The following is a 15702-nucleotide window of genomic DNA, read 5'->3' as shown; positions in this document are numbered from 1 at the left end:
ATATGGAACTTTTAATTAATTAATTCTTTTGCTAAAGAGCTTGAATTTGATAGTTACTTGCCAAGAAGGTATCTTGTTTGCTCTTCTTTTGATTTTGTTTGTTTTTAATTTTGCATCTGACCTATTCCTCCAGAAACAATTTTAGTAATGCTCATCCTGAATTCTTTGCACTTATCCTTTGAGGAAAATGTAGTAACAAAACACTTTGGAGAAAAGCCATGACATCTGGCATGAAAGCTGGGTGATGGTGTCAAAGATTTCCATTTTTCTTGCTGCTACTGGAACACTCCTGACATCCAAATTAGCTGTTGCTTTTAACAATAGAGCTCTCTCAAAAGATGTAGGTTTTTTTTCCAGTTAAATTCCCTCAATAACATTCTGCATGTGGGGGAAGAAAGGGCAAACAAGTAGTTCTGAACTAGAAACCTGAAATTCAAATACAATAAGCTTATTTAGACTGAAAAGAATCCAAAACACTTCTTCATTTGCCAATTAATAGGAAATCTCAAAAGAAAAATGCATGTTAAAATACCAGAGAAGACAGTTGTGACCTTCAGTGCACTCTCACGAACAATTTAGTCTCAGAAGTTAACAACTAAAGACTGCATTGGTTTTTATATTCCTTGAATTCCAGTGTTATAGCTTTGAATGTATAACACATTAAGATCTGAATTCTCCAAATTTCTTTTACAACGTCAAAGTCATTCTCTTTCTTTCTTACTATTTTAATTCAACATTTACAACAACTCAAGATACACGTCTGCTTCCTTTTGAATATGTAAGGGGGATCACTGCGAGGAAGACAAAACAAGGCACTGGTTACAGATGAAAAGTGGCACCAACCATGAATCATCCCAAATTTTTAAGTTCGTAATTGATTTGAAAGACTACATGGATAAACTCTAATTTTAGGTAAAATAAACATGGATAAGAGATGCCAAACACTATTACATCTATCAAAATTTAAAATTCAAGACAGAGCATTTAGTGAAATAATAAGTTTGCTTTCTCTATTATTTCATTAGTTTTTTTTTTTTTTTTTTTCATTCCAAATAGCTGCTTGGCCTCTCTATTTATCAGTCAAGCAGCTTACAAAGACAAGAAGCCTCTATTTTAACAGACGGGACAAGAAAAAAAAATTGTGTCCTTTCTAGAAAAGCCACAATATTTATGATTTGCATTAACTTTCTCTAAATGCTACTAAGCCTTCACTAGTCCAAAAAATAATCTTAGAAAATAACACATATTCACCAGCACTGCTTTTTTTCCATACCAGTAACTATTGGGAAATAAAACTAACTCGGTACCCTCGGGAGTATTTAATAGATTTGGATGTGAGAAACAAATCACATTTTAATGTTGAGGATAATTTAGGATTTTTAACTATTACAAAAAAGTAGCACTTTGGGTTTCCAAGATGCTGAAGAAATCCCTATTGCCCTATCCCTATTTTTTTAAGAAAAATAGCCTAATATCAGTTTGAATTCTTAGCATTTAATAAAAAATTGGTTAAAAACAGAGTTAAAAAATGCCACAAACACATTCTTCCTCATGTCTTCTCATATGATCACCACCTTCACTATTTCTACCAAAACCTTCAATTCTTCTCTTCTGTTACTGAAGTCTGCTGTAAATTTAGGCCAGTTTTCAAAGCTGACCTATATTAGGTCAGTTTTGGATGGGGTAACAGAGATATTAAGAAGTTAAGATCTGTTGTGAGAAGAGTTGTCGAATTTCTTAAAATGAGATCTTTCCTATCAAAGCATGCACATCTGCACCTGTGGAAAAGAAGTTATTATCTAAGAATGACTAAATTAGGTGGATAGACAAACGCTATTGGCCACTTGGGAAAATACTGTCATCTGAAGGGCATGCTGCAGGTTTTAATCTTGGGCAGGACTATGAGTGTGGAACATCAAGTGAAACAGCACTTCTTTCCCTTCTCTCTGAGACACGGAATTGGCTATCAGACGGTTAGTGAGTGGCCTCTAAGTTGGTCAACAGAAAAGCAGTATTTATCCAAAGCAGTGTTCTCAAAGCCAACAGAAGTTTTAGCTTGAATGAAGCTATGAAGAGATGGATACAGGTTTACTTAGTCTATGGTACCCATAATACAGGATCAAAAATGGAAATCCTTCAATATATAAGGGCTGCTCTGAAAGTAATGCCTCCTAGTTTATGATGCTGGCCCACAATATCAGTGGTGGATGCCGATGACATGGCAATACACGTTGAGCCCTCCCAGTGACGCTCCATTTCATTTTATTGCCGTGTGACAGATGACGGCAGAGGGGCAATCTGACAGAACAGTGCAACACAGAAGTTCATATCAAGCAAAGATATGAATTCCTCTATGTGGAAAAAGTGGCACCCATTGACATTTGTTGACCCTTGCTGAATATTTATGCAGAACATCAGATGTCAACACAGTGAGGCGGCATGCTGTGTGTTTCAGCAGTGGTGACAGCATCAGTAGGTCACCTCCACTGGAGAAAATTTTTTGTGAGCACAGCATGCAGACTTTTATACATCGCCGGCACAAATGCATAGCTAATGGTGGTGACTACATTGAAAAACAGCGTTTTGTAGATGAGAATTTGCTTGATCAAACAATGCCAAAAACGTCAAAGCTATTGGAAATGGCCCACTAGAGTCACATTCTTAGCCAGCACAGTCCTTGTCAGCAGGTATTGTAGTCCTATCTAGTTACGCTTTTACCTGAGAGACATTTTATGTCTCAAGTAAATGTGGATATATTTACACATATAGACATAAATACATGTACACACACACAACTATGTATACAGAGAAAGACAACTGATGTAATCTCCTTAGTGTGCCATTTTTCCTGTGGTAAACAGAATCCAAAGGTGGAAAAAATTCCTAAATCTGTGGGTACTAAATTTTCATATAAATAATACAGTCTGATTATGGGATAAGGCATCATGGAATAGAAGCTTTTACGTTGCTGTAGTCTGTAAAACATACAACATCTCTTGTTCCACATTTCCTCACTTTTCTGGATTTGTGGGATATAGTTTCAAAAAACATCTTCAATTCCTGTCATACTTTTGGTGCCATCATTTGCAAATATACCATAGCAATGAGCTAGCCTGTCTCAGCTTGTGATCAAAGTAACACAGAGATCAGACTTGTATGCTTCCAGAAAAGACTGCAAAGAATAATGTTTTTAATATTAAATTCAACCACACATGCAGATACAAACTTTTCATTTATACCATATGTACTAAGTAAAATTTACCTGACAGAGCATCTTGTGCTTCAAAAAACGTGCTGAGACCTCCTTTCACATAAGCCAGACTCCCCTCATTTTTCTTATTGGCTTGTTTCTTCAAGTTCACAACAGCCATTTTGAGCTGATCAAAACTGAAAAGAAAAACCAAAACGCATCATGGCATTCAAACAACAAAGAAGGTCATCTAATGAATAAATAGAACAAGTTACTTGGAAAATAAAGACAGCTACTGCTGCATGAACTGCTAAAGAGAGCAATTACTAATTAGTTTGATTCATGATAATCACTATTTACTCTTAGCCTGAAACACCATGGATTTTTTTTTTTAGTTTAGTTTTTAGTTTTTAAACTTAAATGGAAGATTCCAATTGCATGCAATGAAATTCAATTTTTATGGCACAAACTAGTTAGGAAATTTCTTCTAAGTACACATTACTGCTCTTAGTTAACTGCCTTTATTGCATGAAATAGGAGATAGTAAATCACTTAGTACACTATACTGACTACTGCAGTATTAGAGGTCTCATTAATATTGACATTTGTTTAAGTACAGATTAGTCCACAAAACGTTTACATTTTCTGTATTGCTTTAATATTTTCATGCTAATTTGCAAATATAGCTCAGAATTGAAGATAACACTGGTGCAAACATATAGAAAAACTGAATGGATTCCTGCGTCATGAAATCAAGTGTTTTTGTTGAGGCCCACTGATTTTTTTTTTTTTTTTTTTTGAGGAGGCTTGAAAGTACAATACTACTATTCAACTTATTTATGTAACAGGTTTCTTTTTGCCTTAGTTCCCTAATATTTCTAGACTATTTCCAGTTCATATTTGATTTCACGTTTTTATAATTCACAAGTAGCAGCAATAGCATGGAATCATTGGATGGCGTGGGTTGCAAGGGACCTCCACGATCATCTAGACCCAACCCTTCTGCCATGGGCAGGGTTGCCAACCACTAGATCAGGCTGCCCAGGAGCCTCTTAAGTCTGTTGCTGAACACTTCCAAGTATGGTGCATCCATAACTTCCCTAGACAGCCTGTGCCAGTGCCTTCCCAACCTCTGAGTGAAGAATTTTTTCTCATTAGTTACGTTCCTAGATTCATTATAAAAGCACAGTGACAAAGAAGATCAGAAATGCAAACACATGATTTTCACCTTTAAAAAGCCTTTTATCCTACCTGCAGGACAAACCCATCTCCCTAATACAAAAAAATTCAAACGTAATAACTACACCATACATCTGGGTGCAGAGGAAAACAATGAAATAAGGAAATTAAGATATACAGCAATTCCTGTACGAATTCCTATCCTACGAATAGCCTTTGTCCATTTCAAACTGTGGCAGAAGATATGGTAACAAAAAAACAAAACAAAACTTTAGATCAGGCAGTAAGAAGGCTATCACCACCTGCAGAGGGATAAAAAAAACAACACTGGTGCACTTTACTTTTTATACCAGCAATGTCACAACATTTTTGCTTTATTTCCTGTTTCCATCTGCTGGTCAGAAAGTACATTACTCAATGACTGGATTAGTCTACCTGGGCATACAAGAAGTACTTACCACCAGCTTTTTCAAACTAACAAAAATCTGTACGGAATCCTTTTTAAGCACTGTTTCATGTTATCTGATGGTCTAATTGTATGTCTAAATAGTTTATTTATATTTGTCAGGCTGTTGCCGGGAAAAAAAAAAAAAAAAAAGATGCTATTTTGATTACTTAAAAAGAATTTCCTTAAAGGAAAAAACACACATAAGCTAACCAAAACATCAGTGCACCACACATTTAGCCCTTCCAACACCTGAGGTTACACAGAGGACAAGAACTAAATCTTTCCTCTGTATTTCCTGTACAGCAGCACAAATTATACATGGCAGATAATTCAAATTAATAGCAACAGAATATTTCTAAAATTAGACACTCTGAAGTGGGAAAAAAATTTGTTTCTTAAAGATACAGTTAGACTCAAAACATGATCAGATTTATCCTATCTTTTGAATCATTCTTCTATTTAATGTTTCCAAACTTTCTGAATTTTCAATACTAAAATTTTAAGTTTTCTAAAACAATATGAATCTTATTATTTTACTAGACTGAGGTGACCACGACTTAAAAGCTGTTGATATTCAAAGAAAAATTGAATGGTGTTTCCCCCTCCCCCCCCAAGTAAGATTAAAAATTTATGCGGATATTTGAAAACAAAAAAACAAACAAAAAACAACCAAACAACATTGAAATATTTCTTAATAGGAAGCTTCATGTTAAGATGACAATGGACTTTTTGGTGTAGTATGGGGTAAAATAGGACCAGACAAGGTAATATCAATTAATAGTACGGATCATTAGCAAAATCAGTGTTTTTGCTGACACCTTCTCTTATTAGAGATATAACCATTACATTATACTGCTGCTTATATGCCATGGTAATAAGAATCAATTTTTTTTTTTTAATCAGCATCCTTAAATGTAGCTTAATCATCTATGACACGCACAGGTCAAATCAGATCTCAGCTTCCAGTGGCGGTGATTCCACAGCTTTCAAAGTTTCTTGCTTGCAGGGTTTAAGCCATCTACTATTGTTTTTAATCTTCATCTAACCTTACTGTTTTATTCTTAGTAAACCAGGAACAACTGCTATCTACCCTTGAACTGTCTATGTCTTTCAGAACAGCATTTCATAGTAATTTTATTTACTTCCTAAGAGCACTTAATTCATTCACACTATATATGCAAATATTTACATAATTCTGTTCTTGTGGATCAGCTACCACCCTTCCTGAAGCAGAGGTCAAAATTAGGCAGAACAATTTAATTGACACTTAAAACAATGCCAGTGAGACTATTTATCCTCATACCTTATAAAACACAGTCTTGGTGACACACTTCAGAGGATGTTTTTTTACTGGACTGCTAACTAGTATTTATGGCATGTTTCGAACACCAGGTCATTGTACTACCATCACCTAACTCTGGGTCATTCCCATAGCTTTCCACAAAGACTGCTTTGCATCCCACCATGCTGCCCTTCCAGGAAATACCATGGAGGTTAAAATCTTCTACAAGAAGCAGGGCGAGCTCTATGGAGAGAAAGTATCTCAAGTCAATTAAACATTATTTTGTTTACTCCTTCATCTTACTGTAATGTCACCTTTCCTGGTCTCTTCAGCCAGCACTCAACCATCCTGCTACCCATTCCACTACGAAAGAATATTTTCAAGTTGCTCATTCACAAAGGTCAAGTCCTTGTCATTTTCTCCCCAGGCATCTTCCCCAGAAAGCCTGTTTGTATCCATCACAGAACCCCAGGGTTACCCCCATTTTACTCCAGTAATGTTCTTGTCTAAATCTTTGCGTGGAGCTACAGCTCCCCTATTTGTTTCCCAGATTGTAAGCATGTAAAATCACTTGAAGCTGGTCACTTCCAGTTGGTTTTGACTTTCTCAGCAGCTCTCTCAGTTCCATCACAGGGCCATACACGCAGCACTCTGATCTCTGTACCTTCAGTTATCTGTGAGCTGCTATCACAATTCCCTGACATTTCTAATTTGAAGGTTTTGTCACAAACTGCAAACCCACTGGGAAAAAACGTTTCCCTTTCATTATTTCAGATGAATCACATTTCTCACTGACAGTCCTTATTCATCAATAGAAAGTTCACGGCTATAGAAGTAACAGAAGTGAAAATGCCACCTCTGAAACTAGTTCTACAACCAGCTGTGAACCTACAGGATGCTTCCACTACTACTCAATCTTTCTACGCTTCACCTGTAAATCAAAGAAAATACCTGGGCCCCCACGTTCTTCATCTTTGTACCCAGAGCTTTGCAATCACTTTGTCCTACATCTCTCTTGGCAGACTTAGGGCTACCCACATAAGTGAGCAACAGAAGGGCAAAGCTTACAGCAAACTTCTTAAAAACACATCAAAAGTTGATTGTTCTTTCTTACTGTATTGTCTTCTCAGCTTTATAAAAACCTGAAAGCCATTTTGTTGTGTTAAACACAATTAAATCACCCTACTGTTACTTATTTCAAAAGATGCCATCTTTGTGTGCATATTAGGTAACAATGACCTCTCATTGTTTTGACTCCTTTATCTACCATAAATTAAGAGTAAATTAAATTATTTCCCAAGTAGATCAATGGAGATATTTTTGAGCTCTTAGAACAAACCAAAACATAGTCCTTCCCCCTTGCAAAAGCAAAACAAAACACCAAACCACCTGATCTTATAATTATACAATGAAATAAATTTGCAACATGGTACTTCCCTTCAGACTGCTGATCAGAATACTCAATGGAAAGCAAAATTCATCTTCCAGTAAAAATGGCTTCAAGAATTATCTGAACACCAGCAAACAGAAGTTTCATAACTCACACACGCAGACATATACGTGTAAGGTATCTGTGTAAGCACACATTAGTGTGTACGAGATATAATAATGAAGAACTGTCAAGATTCTTAAGACCTACACCCAAAATTTACTCAGTGGTCCATCTTCTTCCTACTGCAGCATTTCCCATAGGAATTAACTTAAAGCTGATGGATATCACTAACAGTTTTACTCTTAGTCTGCTTATCATCCTCATCCTGAGCCTCTAGTCACAAGTTAGCATCTGGAATTTCCACTCAAATCCATGTTACTTAATTTCTTTGTTCATAAAGGTATTCAAATCCGAAGCAAGGCAACTGCCATCTCACACAGAAAAAAAAATTAGGCCACAAATCAAGTCTGGTTAAAACTGATATTCCATTGTGAACACATTGAGCAAGCAGTCCTTGTTGATTCCAGTCTAAAGCCAAACAGAAATACCACAGACAGCAGAGATTACAGGTATGTGACTTTAATGTCAATCACCAATGGCACATCTACTATACAAGAAAATCTATTCGATGTTATTAAAGCAATTATTCATACAGTAGCAACAAACCTTGTTGTTGAATGGTTCTCAATCAGGTACCATGCAGCAGAGAAGTTTTCACTAGTGAAATCAGCACTCATCCCAGGGAACAGCATCTCTAAATCTTTTTGAGGAAATCTGCCTCTGAAAAACAAATACTCATTACTTCAGTAAGAGACATTATGATGAATTGTTTACAGCTTAAAAAGTTGCATAAAACAGCAGCTCAAATTCCAACAAAATGTAAATACAAACTTGCAATTCACTATTAAAAATAAATCTGGTATTTCAGACACAGTATGACTGGGAAAGAAAGACTGAAATCTAAACTAAGTAAAACCTCTTCTATCGTTTTGATTTTATCACTATGCATATGAAAGAAAGTACTGTATGCAAAATATTTTAAAAAGAAAGAACTGCTGCATTCAGAAAACAGGACAAACTCACTATGATACTACTGATATCGAAGCAAGAGACCATTAATGCTGAATATATTTTAAGTCAGCTCTACCCTTTAAAAAGGGAAATATCTATTCCAAGTAGAGTAAATCAGAATATTCTCTATAATCTATGAACTAGTTTCTATCCAACATGACAGGACATCATCAGGTTTACTGCTTGTAAGTGATCTTGCATCATCCCTGTCTAGAGGCCAACCAATTTGCAGCAGGAATCCATTTGTTTTCAGTCAGTCTTACAATGCAGGAGATAGCCTGTGAGCCAACTGCTCGTGAAAGCCGATTTCTGCAATGTCAGTTTTCAAACTACAAGCAGTTTTGAAGATACTCACATAGCAAATGTAATTCATTTGTTTTAAGTCAGTAGAATAAAAAAAAGTTAAATCACTTGTGATGAAAACACAACAATATTTTTCTCAGTCCAGACACACACATAACACTTGGCCCAGCAAGTGTAATTAATTCACCAAGTTTATTAATTCCTCTAAGCACACTTAATATATCACCAAATGCACTTACCACTCTGTTCTTTACCACCAGTTATATCCAGTTTTCAGAAACTAATTTTGCCAAAGTACCTTAAAGCTTTGTTATTTCATTTTCAGATCAGGAAGTCAATAAAATTCCTCTCTGATGTTCACAAGCTAGGTGTATTCTGCTATACAAAGTACTTTAGACATGAATGCAAAACTGCAGTATCTTGCATTCAAGATCAAACCTGGGGGATGGGAGTCAATCCAGAATCTGGTATTGGAAATTACATTAAAAGTGTACAAGAAGCTACCTGAATGGGCTGCAAAGTGATGATTTGTTAGAAAGCTATTTCTTTCTGTAGCCAAAACGTATATCAAGATGGCTGAAGTTGCTTTTAATACAGAAGACAACATAAAAAAACAAACAAAAAAACCGCCAACAATTTAAATTAAGAAAATCTAAAGGCAAGCATGTTAAGTACAATTATACAAAAATAAAATTTGTTTTCTCCAAATTTCTATTCATATCTAACTGGTTATTAGCACACGCAGGTTCAAACAAGCACATACATAATGACCAGTACAGAAGTCATTCATCAGTAGCACCTGATTAGAACAGGGGTATGAAACAACACTTTTTCAAAATGAGAATGTATCAAAGGAAATGCAAGGAAAAGTGATGAGAGATACAAGAAGTAGAGAAATAGGGAAAACATTGTGAGAAACAAACACAGCAGTTAATAACAAAGATCCCAATATTTCTCTGAGCTCAATGAAAATAATGCAATAATGCAATATAAAAAGTAATAATTAGTAGAGATTCAAGATTATCCCATGACTTTCAATTTCACAAATCCTGTTACGTTCCTTGAAACATACATGAAGGCCATATCTTATTTTTCAAAGTATTCAAAAGAACAGAAGAATTTACAGGACAGTATTTCATATGTGATGACACATGTCATCCATGTCCAAAAATCCTTTCACATTAAATGCATATGTGATTGCACCTTTCTGGTATGATTTTTTAATGCTAAAAGAAAATCAAAACAATAGCAACAAAAAGCACTTTTGGTTACCTTGAATGAGACTATGAACTTTTTATAAACAATATATTAGTGCAGGTAACACAACACAGAAGCATAATTTTGTTCTTATTTTTCAGAACTTCAATATATTTCCTCAGAAGCCAACAGAAACAGATACAACACAGAAGGTACATACACTCAACAAATATACCATCACTAAACACTACTATTGCTACAAGACTCCAAGATATACGCATGACAGTTTAAGCTTATACATAAGTTATGTAATTCATAGAAAAAATATAAACACACTGAGACAAAGACCAATTATTTAGCTAGGGATGTAATAAATTCCTGCAAATGAGTTTTACCCACAGACTGTGTGACAGAAACAACGTTTTTTTCAGTTCAGTGTTTGACTGCATTGAAAAGTTATTGGAAGCTTTTTTCCAGCAGATGTATTCGTGTAGAGCCATAAATTAGCAATGCGTTTATGGCTGCTTTTATCTATGCGGACATTTTTTAGAGACAGTCACAACAGAGTAGAAACATGAACGTGTATGCGTGTGGTAGGTTAACTGTATGTTATACTCTATGGTGTAGTACTCTTATTTTTAATCATAAATTCTACCAGTAGTTTTTCCACTAACAGATATGGGTAGCTTGAGCTGACTTGGAACAGCTGTCTTTGCAACAAGCTGCTCACTAAGAAGTTCAATCTGAAAGTGATTGAACTCAATCTCTCAAACTTTCTCAAATGTCTGGCCAGATGGGCCTAAAAAGAGATTGACTACACAGACAAAAGTTTGTTTCATTAACTTCCATTAGTAAATTTAATAAATAAGTCCTTAGACATTGTTCTCATGAAAACTTGCTTACCATTCACTTATAAACAAGCACATATGCGACTTGAGAAGTATTTCTGTTTTACTCATTTTGACATCATAGGCTGAGCATGAACTAGTAGGAAAAGTTGAGATCACGCTAGCACACAGTGAGATTGTCCATTGCTCTTCTGCTGAATTGCTAGTTCTAGAGAAGTCAATTCAGGAAGCAACAACTCTTAATACTTCATCACTGATTAAAAAGCAATCACTGCAAAAGGAGCTGGCAACCAAAAAGGAACCCAGAAAGAATTTAAAGAAAAGAAGTGGTAAGTTTAATGTATGTGAAGATTCTGCTGAAAGTGTGAAGTTAGAGAAATACATAAAAGTAAAGTGCATTTATATGCTTTCTGCTAGGCAGGCTATTTTACTCACTGCAAAACCAGACCTTGTACTAAAGCTCTGGCTAACATTTTAAAGTAGTCTTATTCATTCCTCAGAACTATCAGGCCGTAACTTAAAAGACAAAGGAATTAAAGTTTTACATACTGTTTATGTTCATGAGATAACCATAATAAAAAGAAATTTGGTTTCAGTTCGCTGTATACTTTCACATTCCTCAAACATATTTTGACTACCTCTAATACAGTCATGCAGAACTCCAATTGCTTCCACGTAAAGGGCATACAAATCTGCTTTGGATTCAAAATGCATTGGGTATAATCAATTCCCTTCGGTTACATCTGCCCAGCAATACAAGTTAATCCCTACATCATCCCAAACTTAGGTTCTGTATAGTCCTTAAAAATCTTACTACAAAACTTGCACATATACAGAGCACTTATATTCTCCAGAGGTTTCAGATCAGCTGTGATCTCCATAGGTAAATCATGGGAGTCATGGGAACAGTCATGGGAACAGAAAGCAATGGATACAAAAAAAAACCAAAACAAAACAACAACAGGGCTCTTGACTATGAATGCAACACTAAGTTGTAACTTCTGTAAAGATTATATTGCTCCCAGTCTCGGTGTGCGTTTTCCAGCATACATGACAATGTACAGCAATTAAAAGCCAGTCCAAAAACAGAACACAATGACCAAAAGGTAACTTGAACCTCAATGCCACAGGAGCTTATAGGTCAAAAGAAGCAACTTTAAATAAACACAGACCCTGAATAGCAACCAGTGTAAACAGGTCAACCCAGAGCTACTCTACACTCCCTCTCTGTCTGGTACCAGAGTCCTAGAAGCAGGCTTTGTACCAGCTGTACTGTGTTAATCCTACACGCAAGAAGACCAGCATAAGGGACACTGGAGTAGACTAAACAAGACAAATCAAAAGGTACTAACAAAGATCCCTCCAGCAGCAAAGACACAGATGCACTCTGACAATTACTGTCTAATAGTTCTGGGTTTATCAGAAATATGACAACAAATGACAACCATATCTGAAAATGGCAAAATGTGGTAAAACTTGTTAAGAGATTAATACGCAGATACCTGAAATTGATCATCAGCCTTACAAGAAGAAAACACTGCTATTATTTTTAGCAACATAAAAATACGACACACATTCTGCATCTCTCTCCTACAGGTTTCTTAGACACCACTGTGATGAAAGTTTCCACGAGCCTATCATACCCAAGAATGAAGTTTCATACAAGTCATTTAAAAATAAACACGTTACCACAGGCTCCAGAAAGCCTCTTCCCATCTCACAGCAGCAAAATGATGTTTGCCATTAGGTGGCAGCGTAAGATCATCTCTTCCCTCTGCCAGATGAAGTGTTTTGGAAGCTGGCGTGGGAAGAGGGAAGCATCTGTATTGAGTGGGTGGATACAGAAGTATGTGGAATGTACTTAACATGTCAGCATTTGCTTTCATGTAGGAGATGTATCCACCATAATGACCTCTGCTACATGCAAAACAACAAACAATACTTAAAATTTTTCAAACTACTGCAGTTACTGCTTTGTGGAGAGGAGGTCTAGCAGTGTGGAGAGAAGGCAGGGAATATCTCACGTAAAGGACTTATGTGAGAGGGTAAAAATGTATGCAACCTATCTGAGAAAGCAGTTCATTCACAAATCTTAGGCAAACTTAAATTTTTCATCATCTGATTTTACTCAGAGCTCTTATGAAACATGTCACACAAATTTTCTTTCCCAGAACTGTTCAAAATTTAGGACACAGTCTACCGCTCTGTTCTTGTAAGTATTTCAAAGGGTGAGAACCAGTCCAAATACTGCAACATCACTGTTACTGTTAGTACTGTTAGTACTTCCATGCCAACTTTCCACACTTCTCAGATTGAGGTCACTACACCGAACACTCTTTCTCTTCCTGAAAGCTATTTAAGTCTCTTGTAAAGACTTCTGGCTACATCTCTGTAACACCACAGCCAGGAATAATCCTTGGGGCGGAGAGTGGCACAGACCTGCTTTGCACTTAAAGCCAGATGATGATAGAAAACTAAGGCTTTAAGTCCTTATGGCATCCGGAAAACTATAAACTAGAACTCACATGTTAAACGCTTTAAATATCTGCTTTATAATGTGAACGAAGTACTCGATAGCAAGCAAGCAACGTGCATTAAATGACAGTGCTGTAACAAAACTTCACTGAATTTACAAAATAACTCTTAGAACTAAGCACAGTCTATATTAAAATAAAATAATCTCAAAGGACAGGTGATCTACATCTTTTCGAACTGCCTTTTCTGTACCATTTGCTGATGACTGACAACCACCTTCTGGAGAACTCCTCTCTCTACTTGCAGGCTACCCTCTTCCTGCCATTTCTTCAATGTGCTCCTCTCAGCTCATTCCTCATTTTCTCACCCTGTTTTTCTCTTTTGTCCCTTCTTTAAAAGGCTTTTTTGTTGTGTTTTTTTTTTTTCTTGTTGTTGTTGTTTGGTTTTTTACTGCATTTGCACAAGCTTGGCACTCCTTTTCTTAACGGCCATGAGGGTGCAAGGCATGGGATTTGAAATTCCACCAAATCAGACGAATATTAAATGTGTCAGCTCCAAAATTCAAACACACCCTTTATTTACACACATTAAAAATGGCTTAAAGAAGCTACAGGTATTAACAAAGAAGAATGCTATGAAATCTAGTCTCCTTGTACATACAATTGTTCTTCACCATATTAGGTTAATTTTAAAACATCCCAATATTTCAACAATTTTTTTTTATCATTTCTGGTAACAAACCATTCCCTTGCCTAGTAATGGTTAATACCAATAGCCTGCTTATCTACTCCCTTTCTTAATTTATAATTGCCCATCTTTCCAACGCTGTGGAAAATATTTCTCCCTACTCACCCATCCGTCAAGTACTTGAAAACACGTTTAACTAAACAATATGGTATTAAAGATTATTTTATAAAAGCAAACATTGTTTTGCTCCAATTTTTGAAGAAAATTATGAAAAATTTCCCACTGGGGGAAGCATTTAAAATTGCACACAGAACAATCCATCTATAGTCACAACTTTAAACATCATGCAGTTACCCACAGCACATGGGTAGCCCTGGTATTTCACGTCTTTTCCCATCTTTTTCTCCTCCCCATGACTTCTCGTTCTCAGTCCCTCCACACAACTACTTGTAATGCTTCCCTCAAACTGCTCATTTTCAACAGTAGTGCACACCATAATCTTCCCATTTCGCCTCCACTGAAGCTGGAGGTCAGTAGACCACAGACTTAGACTTGACATTCCACTTCCCCATTTCCCCCATGTCACAAAACGGTTTTTGTTTCCTACTTGTATTTATTTCTGAACTTCCTTTTCATTTCTTTTTTACACAAAACGTGAGGTTTCATCAACATGCTTATCACGAATGCTTCCAAATAAAACCCTTAAAATATGGTATTATTAGTTTAACAACCATCCAAACAAATGACTCCAAACTAATCCTAAACTGATCCTGTTCAGGTTTCTGGAAGACAATTCTTAACCTATCAAATTCACACTGTCATGGTTCTAAGTAGTATTAATTTTGATTCTACATTTGAGTACCACATTAAACATTTTCTTAAAATGAGAGCAAGCAAAAAGTAACTGCATCATAGCCAATGCATTTAATGAAAGAATTCTTGTGAGGAACACAAGAGGGCTGATGCAGCTGAACTGATTATCTTGACTTAAATCTCAGATAAAATTTGGAAAAGCTATTACAGGGCTCAATGAAGAATTAAAGCAGAGAAAAATAGTTTTAACGTCAGTCACAAACATTTCATACAATGTTTGAAAACATATTATACAGGCTTTAAGATTAAGTGCTTCAGTGAATAACTAACCAGACACAGTTAATGTATTGCCATTTAAAAGGAAACTTGCTACTGTCTGACTGATTAACAACTTAGTGTTATGTGATGCCAACAGAATAAATCAGACGGACTAAGGAACTACCTAATTCAAACAACAACAATAAAAAGCCAACAAATCAATCAGTGGAGAAGAAAACCTGAGAAAATCTGCAGAAAAAAGTTTTACTATAGGCCACATTTCTTTTTCCATCAGTATTTGCATCATCCGCTAACTTTATCACCAACAATTTTTATTAACAGTCGGTAAAAATATTAAGAAAGATTTTGTCACCTGGACTTTGAAAACAAGCTTGTCAAGGAAGGTGCAAACAGAGGAACACTAGCAAACGTTAGAAGATAGAGGTAAGATAAAGGAATCTGGGTCATCACTGCAGAATGAGCAGCCATGTCAGTAGCAAAAGTAGCAATTTAGCTAAC

The 15702-nt window shown here is 35.9% G+C and overlaps 1 protein-coding gene across 2 annotated transcripts in view; it reads right to left on the bottom strand.

Annotated features, from left to right (window-relative positions):
• The window catches only part of EXOC2 (exocyst complex component 2), a 132742-nt gene that overhangs the window by 94626 nt on the left and 22414 nt on the right, over positions 1-15702 (bottom strand). For both annotated transcript variants that reach the window (XR_006172130.1, XM_042839900.1), the window contains exons 5-6: positions 8198-8311; positions 3263-3387 (exon numbers count right to left, since the gene is read on the bottom strand). Coding sequence is in view for 1 of the 2 variants with exons in the window: in XM_042839900.1 (XP_042695834.1) it covers positions 3263-3387; positions 8198-8311 (239 nt within the window). In the remaining variant the exon portion in view is untranslated. The remainder of the gene's footprint in view (positions 1-3262; positions 3388-8197; positions 8312-15702) is intronic.

The sequence above is a fragment of the Centrocercus urophasianus genome, unplaced genomic scaffold, assembly GCF_019232065.1.
Source record: "Centrocercus urophasianus isolate 14NV4802_14NV808 unplaced genomic scaffold, USGS_Curo_1.0 seq_11, whole genome shotgun sequence".
Taxonomy (NCBI): domain Eukaryota; kingdom Metazoa; phylum Chordata; class Aves; order Galliformes; family Phasianidae; genus Centrocercus; species Centrocercus urophasianus.
This window is presented reverse-complemented; position numbering and strand designations above follow the sequence as displayed.